Genomic DNA, 8,123 nt, shown 5'->3' with positions numbered 1-8,123 from the left:
GGCGCACGTGACGACCAGCGCGTGTCTGGGTGCCCGCGGGAGGGGTGGCCGGAAACAGATGGCTGCGGGGGCGGGACATGGAAGAGTGGAGGCGGGGCCTACACGCAGCGGAGCTAGAAACTTTCAAGATACCTCGTCGCATCCACCTTTTCCGATGTTCTAGCCAGCGTGTTTGAACTATGGTGTTGGAGAAGACTCTTGAGAGTCCCTTGGACTGCAAAGGAGATCAAACCAGTCAGTCCTAAAGGAAGTCAGTCCTGAATATTCACTGGAAGGACTGATGCTGAAGCTGAAGCTCCAATACTTTGACCACCTGATGCGAAGAACTGACTCATTGAAAAAGACCATGATGCTGGGAAAGACTGAAGGCAGGAGGAGAAGGGGACGACAGAAGATGAGATGGTTGGATGGCATCACTGACTCGATGGACATGAGTTTGGGCAAGCTCCGGGAGTTGATGACGGACAGGGAAGACTGGCGTGCTGCAGTCCATGGACTGTCGCAAAGAGTCCGACGCGACTGAGCGACTGAACTGACCTGAGCCAGCGTGTTCAAGGCTCCTTCGAATCGCGGGGAGGGCTGTGGACACGCATGATGGCCCCTAGAAAGACAAAACCGTGGCTGCAAGCGCAGCTTTAGGAACGAGTGGGCAGCCCAGTCCAAACAGGTTTAGGAACTTAGGTGATATGCGCATGCTCGGACTCTGGACGCGTCACGATTGATGGATTCGGGTTTCCCGGGAGACGCTAAGTGCGGGCAGAAAAGGTAGATTGCCTATGGGCGGCCGTGTGCGCATGCCCAAGCGTTTGGTTTGGTGGGGTGGGTGGGTGGGGCTTGTTGAGAAGGTCAGCTTCGGGCTTCCTGGGGAGCAAGGTGCGCATGCCCAGACTGTGAAACGACTCCCCGCGGCAAATGAGTCTGCGTATTGGAGGCAACGGCCGGAGCGAGATGCTGGTGTTAATGTTGGTGGTGGCGACCACCTTTCGGCTCTGCCCGCTGGTGAAAGCTCGGCCGCTGTGCCGGTGGGGCTGCCCTTCCGGGCCTGGGGTACTGCCAGGGGTCGGGGAGGGGGCAGGCTCATCTCTGGGCGCAAACTAGGAAAGATGCTCCGCTCCCCAACCTCTTTGAGGATTCCCAGTTTACTTGATTCCCACTCTTCTCTCCCACCTCATGCCTTCCAGCCCATCACCAAGTCCTCCCATTGCCACTTACAGACTTTAGCCTGATTCCGATGCCTTCAAGCCACCTCCGCCACCACTACCCCTGGGCTGTACCTGGCAGCCAAAGAAGTTGTTTGTAAACGAATCTGACCTCGTAATTCCCCTTCCCTGTGGCACCCAGCATAAAAACCAATTTCCTTGCGCAGCCTTCATTCCCTCGCATGGTCTGGCCCAGGGTTCCTCAACAGCGCTGCTGACATCTAAGGCCAGATCACTCTCTGGGGTGGGACCGTCCTGTACATTGTAGGATGCTGAGCAGCGTCCCTGGCCTCCATCCACTCAATGCCAGTAGTACCTTGTTCCCCAGACTTGACAGTCAATCAAACGTGTCTAGGCATCACCAAGGGTCCGCAGGGGATGTGACAACCACTGATGTCGCCCCTGCCCACCCCTGAATCACTGCTCCCAGCCACCGGTCCCTTGTGGAACAGGGGAGACTCGGGGCCTGCTTCTCCCTCTGCCTGGGACGCTTTGCTTCCAGATTTTCTCCGTGACGTCTTCATTCAGTTACCAACTTAAATAGTACACTGCTTTATTGAAAGACCCCCCCCCCCTCCCCTATAGACTTCCCTGGTGGCGCAGGTGGTAAAGCATCTGCCTACAATGCCAGAGACCCGGGTTCAATCCCTGGGTCGGGAAGATCCCCTGGAGAAGGAAATGGCAACCCACTCCACCATTCTTGCCTGGAAAATCCCATGGACGGAGGAACATGGTAGACTACAGTCCATGGGGTCGCAAAAAGTCAGATAGGACTGAGCGACTTCACTTCACTTCTCCCCTATAGCTGCTGCTTCCTATATATCACTAACTTCTGTTACACTTATTTTTTCTTGTTTGTTGCTGTCACTAAGATATTAACTCCATAGGGTATTGACTGTTTCTCTTATTCACTCCTTGCCCCAAATGTTTTCATTTCAGTAAATGTTAGATTAGTAAATATCATACATGAGGTGCCACAGGCACTGGACAGATGCTAAAGCCCAGTTTCAACCCTCAGGGAACTCCTGCCAGTAATAAGCTGTACATTCAGAGAGCCCTGTTTGCCGATGAAGTAGAGAATGTGTATTTCTGGTACATACTCCCATTTGATCACTGCAACAAATTTCATAGCAGAGTGATTCCTTAACCTTACTTTATAGAAGTAAAAACATACGCCGTAAAATTAAAGACACACTTGCTTTTAATAGGGCAGTGGGGAGTAGGACTTTCAGGTAAAACTTGCTAGCTGGATGTGTCTCAAAGTCTGCAAAGATTGGTACCATCCAATCCTCCCATTTCCCCACACTGGTTCTCAAAGTGCGGTCCTGATACAGTAGCATCAGCGTTACCTGGGGATTTGTTAGAACTGCAGATCCTTGAATCTGCTGAGACTTAGCAGTGGAGCCCAGCAGTCTACAGTTTATCAGGACCTTCGTGTGCTTCTAACTCACATGCAAGACTGAGAACCTGCTATAGATGGCAGAATCTTTTTTTAATTTAATTTTTGGCTGTGCTCGATCTTCGTTGCTGCAAGTGGGTTTTCTCTAGTTACTGAGAGTGGGGCCTACTTTTCATTGATGTGCACAGACTCCAGAGCATGGACTCAGTAGCTGTGGTACATGGGCTTAGTTGCTCCCTGGCATGTGGAATCTTCTCAACCCAGTGATCAAACCCACATCCTCTGCACTGGCAGGCAGACTTCTAACCACTGGACCACCAGGGAAGTCCTAAGAACCTGCTGTAAACTGGACCAACATTCTCCCAGCCACCAACAACCTCCCATCCCCCTAGCCAAAAACCACCCCCTCAAAATCCAGGAGTAAGTATTCCTAATCTGGAGTCAGTCTGCAAATGACCCTTGATGAGCTCTGGGGAATTATGTCTCCATTCTTGCCTATACATAAGTCTCTTTCCAGGTGAGGAAGGCTCACTGTTTCATCAGATTCTCCAGGGGCTCCCTTAATCCTACAAGCTTCAAGAACTGGTACAGCACCATTAACCCAGAGGAAACTTGGTAGGAGTCACACTGAATACTGAATAAATACTGACAGGTATTTTCTTGTCTCACCTCTAGTATTCGAACGTTGAGGACAGGAAAGGTGTTTCCTGTCGAAGAGAAAATACAAGGGGTATGTGTCTGGCAACCCACTCCAGTATTCTTCCCTGGAGAATTCCATGGACAGAGGAGCTTGGCAGGCTACATTCCATGGGTTGCACACAGACACGACTAAGCAACTAACACCTTATGTGGCTCCGAGGGCTTCCCAGGTGGCTAAGTGGGTAAAGAATCCTGCAATGCAAGAGACTCGGGTTCGATCCCTGGGTGGGGAAGCTCCCCTGGAGGAGGGCATGGCAACCCACTCCTGTATTCTTGCCTGGAGGATCCCCATGGACAGAGGAGCCTGGTGGGCCGCAGTCCATGCAGTTGCAAAGAGTCTAGACATGACTGAAGCAACAGACCATGCACACACATGGCTCCATAGTTAACATTCATTCTTTACTTTTATTGCTGGATCAGAATGAGTATTTCCTAGTATTTCTTGGGTGTCAGTGTTGTGGGCGGCATAGAATATTACTTTATCTAATCCTTACTATTGCCTTTTGAAGTAGGCAGTAACCTCTCCCATGTCACTAAAAAGCTATTAATAATTGAGATGAAGTAGACAGAACACAGTACTGAGCGACTTTCACTTTCAGACAGAATGAGGGCTTCCTAAGTGGCGCTAGTGGTAAAGAACCTGCCTGCAAATGCAGGAGATATAAGAGTCATTGTTCAGTCTCTAGGTCAGCAAGATCCCCTGGAGGAGGGCATGGCAACCCACTCCAGTATTCTTGCCTGGAGAATCCCATGGACAGAGAAGCTATGATCCACGGGGTGGCAAAGAATTAACTGGACATGGCTGAAGTGACTTAGCACAACAGTACAAGACAACAAAGCCAGAAGCTGGAGTTGGGTTTAAAAAGATCATCCGAGTTTTTATTCAGTGTTCTATCTGATTGGAGGGTTAGTTGTGTGTGGTTTATTTTTTTTATTTTTTTTTAAATCTATTTGACTGCACTAGATCTTACTTGCAGCATGTGGAATCTTTTTTAGTTGAGGCATGAGGGATCGAGTTCCCTTCCCAGGGACTGAATCCCAGCCCCCCTGCATTGGGAGCACAGTCTTAGCCTTAGACCACCTGACAGGAGGTTTTAAATGCAGACTAGCATAGTAGGCAAATTACTTTGTTTACACGACATAAACAAAGCGGGAAACTTCCTTTCACCCACATGTGCCAAAATGCATGAAGAAAAAAATACTTTGTCAGCTCAAATGTGTTTCCCATTGACATCATGTTATCTCAGAAGTGATGTCAGCACTTGCTAAATAACCAAGTGATTATTTATTAGCAGATTTCTAACTTTTTTTGTCCTCGAGCTTCTCAAATGATGAGTAATCTGTAAACAAATAGCATACACGAGGCGAAGTGATACGGATTATTGTCCTGTGAAACTTTTTAAAGTTTTAATGTTTTTTTAAAAGATTTCATTGTTGTTGTTGTGGGCCATTTTTAAAGTCTTTATTGAATTTGTTGTACTATTGCTTCTATCGTATGTTCTGGTGTTTTGGCCAAGAGGCATGTGGGAGCTTAGCTCCCCAACCTGGGATTGGACCTGCATCCCCTGCTTGGGAAGGCAGAGTCTTAACCACTGGACCTCCTTGGAAGTCCCTAAACTTTTTGTTTTTGACATAATTATAGATTCATAGCAAGGTACAAAACAGTGCTGAGACATCCCAGGTCCCTTTCACCCAGCTTCTCCCATTGGTGACCTCTAACAAAATCAGATGATAATATCAAATCAGGAAAATGACATAGATGCAGTCCACGTGCCCAACTCAGATTCTACCTTTACAAGTTCCACGTTGCCCATAGGGAACTGTTTTCATCAGGTGTTTATTAGGATCGATAGGGATTAAAATTTTGTGATTCTCTTTCTAGGACCGCCTGTATTTTTCATCTGGGAAAACTCACTTGATTAAGCATCCTTGTAAGAAAAACCTAGCCCTGTATCTAGGGTAAGATATCGTTCCCTTCTTTTTATCAAACCATTACATTCACCCTTGTTCTTTGATTACACAAACATTAGGAAAAAAGACAGCTCAGTCCTCTGTTGCTAGATGCTAGCCTATAGGGAGTCCACAGTTGGGGTCCAACTGGAGAGAAAGAGGTGAAAAGATAAATAATTACAGTACAGCTTGTCACAGAGGCTTGATATAAGGCAGCTGTGAAGAGTGCCATTCACAGTAGAAACAGAAACTTTAAAATACATAGGAGTGAACTCAGTAACTCCTCTCTGTTTAAAACCATAAAATTATTCCAGAGGTGGGGCAAGGGAAAGAGATCTGGATAAGGCAACAATATACCATGTTCATGGATGGCCTTTGGCCTCTTAAAAGTTACCTGCCTAAGGGAACATACTGTTTCTTTTTTCTGTCACATTCCTGATATGAAAGCCTTTACTTTAGTGGGCTGAGCGTGAAATAAAAGGACAAACCTGAAGTTCACCCTCAGCAAAACAAGCTGGGACTTAATGTACATTTTATATAATTTTATTTTTGATGCAGTCACACTTTTCAACTGTTATTTCTAGAAGTCAAATAGCCATGCTAAAGAGGTTTACTAAGGCAAAAATAAACAGATGAGCAATAGCTAAATAGACAATGATGGATGATAGGTAGACAGACAGATAAATAAATCTCTGGTTCCTTGTTAAGAAAGGAATTTTATTTGAATGGAACATTTTTTAAAATGCCTGACATTGTCTTTTTTTCTTTGCTTGGGTGAATTTTTCCTAATTGAAACCTTTTCCTGTTTGTTTCAGAAGACAAATTTTTCTCACAAAGGACACCTTTGAGAGTAGTCTCATTCCATTTTCCATCCCTACGTCAATGCAGGTAGTTATGTTGTTGAACCATCTGAGAGATGCTTGAAATAGTAATACTTAGGGTTAGATATAGGGGCATCCCTGGTGACACAATGGTAAAGAATCTGCCTGCTAATGCAAGAGACACAGGTTCAATCCCTGGGTGGAAAAGATCCCCTGAAGGAGAAAATGGCACCCCACTCTAGTATTCTTGCCCGGGAAATCCCATGGACAAGAGGAGCCTGGTGGGTTTCAGTCCATGGGGTTGCCAAGAGTCCAGCACAACTGAAGTGACTGAGCAGGCGCACAGGGCTAGATATAGCTGGGAAGCGCCGTGCACATACTGCTCTGTGTTTGGTAGTTTGGGGACTTAAAGGCACTGAGAGTCATTTCTAATCTGGAAGGAGTGTTGATTCTATTCTGCCCTTACTACCAGAACAGATATTCTTTTTCCCTTAAAAAAGAATCAGATGTCTTCCAAGAGCTCTTTATAATTGGTTTTGTGATACATGACATGCACTGATTTTAGGCCCTCCCCAAATTACTGTCAACCAAAACAGAAACACCTGTACCCTCTCAGTAACTATCTTGAGAAATCTGATGGTTGGCACTTATACTCCAGAGGGTTCTATCATCTGTTAAAATATTAATACCAGTTTTTCTGATAGCTAAGTGAAAGTCGCTCAGTTGTGTCTGACTCTTCGTGATCCCATGGACTATACAGTCCACGGAATTCTCCAGGCCAGAATACTGGAGTGGGTAGCTGTTCCCTTCTCCAGGGGATCTTCCCAACCCAGGGATTGAACCCACGTCTCTAACAGCTGAGCCACCAGGGAAGCCCAAGATTATTGGAGTGGGTAGCCTATCCCTTTTCCAGCAGATCTTCCTGACCCAGAAGTTGAACCACGGTCTCCTGCATTGCAGGCAGATTCTTTAAGAGCTGAGCTACATGGGAAGTCTCAGTTTTTCTGATAAGTGACACATTGATCAGTTATGTTCATCATTCATTATTGATGCATTAGGCTTTATCCTCAGGAAAGGTCCTTTAAAAAATATTTATTTATGTACCATAATTTCTGTAAGCATTCATCTGTTAATGGACATCTAGGATGCTTCCATGTCCCAGCTATTGTAAAAAGAGGTAGACAACCCTAGACCCCCATTATACAAAGTGAAGTAAGTCAGAAAGAGAAAGACAAATATTGTATATTAATGCATGCTTATGGAATTTAGAAAGATAGTACTGATGAACCTATCTACAAGGCAGCAATGGAGATACAGACATAGAACAATACGTCGAGTCTTACTTGCAGCAGGTGGGATCTTTCATTGCAGCACGTGGGCTTCTCTCTAGTTGCAGCAAGCAGGTTCTCTAGTTGTGGCCCACAGGCTTAGTTGCCCCACGGCATGTGGGATCTTAGCTTCCCCAACGAGGGATCAAACCTGGGTCCGCTGCATTGGAAGGCAGATTCTTCACCATTAGACAGCAGGGAAGTCCCCTCAGAGGTTTTGATATGGGAGGAGATGGAGTGACTTGGGTATTCCCAGGGACACCCAACACTAATGCCAACCTCCCAGTTCTCCCTTCAGCTGATCCCTAGGACGCATAGTTCCCAGTATCTAGGACCCCAAACAATGCTCGCTGACCTAAACGTTCCTGGGATGCCTGTTTAGAAGTACTGCTTTCTGAAATCGATTTTGAAAAGCTGCACATACTGATATCCTAGTGTATATCCTATTCTTAGGTTGGCACACCGGAAGTAACGTCAGCACATTTTGCTGGTTCGGTATTGCTGTTAGTAGTGAATCAAAAAGTCTATGTTTATGATTATGAAGCCAACTTCTGGACTGCATCTACAGGTATGTGTATTTTGTAATTTTTTAATATTTATTTAGCTGCATTGGCTCTCAGTGGCCAAACTTGGGATCTTTGTGGCAGTGCACAGGCTTCTCTGTGGTTATGGTGCACAGGCTTAGTTGCTCTGCAGCAAGTGGAATCTAGTCCCCCAATCCGGGATC

The 8,123-nt window shown here is 46.2% G+C and overlaps 1 protein-coding gene across 11 annotated transcripts in view; it reads left to right on the top strand.

Moving 5' to 3' along the window:
• The first annotated feature begins 77 nt into the window (after positions 1–77).
• Positions 78–8,123, top strand: part of CATSPERD (cation channel sperm associated auxiliary subunit delta) — a 37,697-nt gene continuing 29,651 nt past the window's right edge. For 2 of the 11 annotated variants that reach the window (XM_070373865.1, XM_070373863.1), the window contains exons 1-3: positions 86–765; positions 5,180–5,256; positions 7,850–7,964. Coding sequence is in view for 7 of the 11 variants with exons in the window: in XM_014480112.2 (XP_014335598.2) it covers positions 913–1,022; positions 3,274–3,328; positions 5,180–5,256; positions 6,063–6,135; positions 7,850–7,964 (430 nt within the window). In the remaining 4 variants the exon portion in view is untranslated. Of the gene's footprint in view, positions 766–901; positions 1,023–3,115; positions 3,214–3,273; positions 3,329–5,179; positions 5,257–6,062; positions 6,136–7,849; positions 7,965–8,123 lie in introns of those variants that run through there. The other 9 variants (XM_070373866.1, XM_070373864.1, XM_070373859.1 and 6 more) reach the window with 8 other exon arrangements.

Source organism: Bos mutus, chromosome 7 (genome assembly GCF_027580195.1).
Source record: "Bos mutus isolate GX-2022 chromosome 7, NWIPB_WYAK_1.1, whole genome shotgun sequence".
Taxonomy (NCBI): Eukaryota; Metazoa; Chordata; class Mammalia; order Artiodactyla; family Bovidae; genus Bos; species Bos mutus.
The sequence above is the reverse complement of the archived record's forward strand: the minus strand, read 5'-3'. Positions and strand labels throughout refer to the sequence as shown.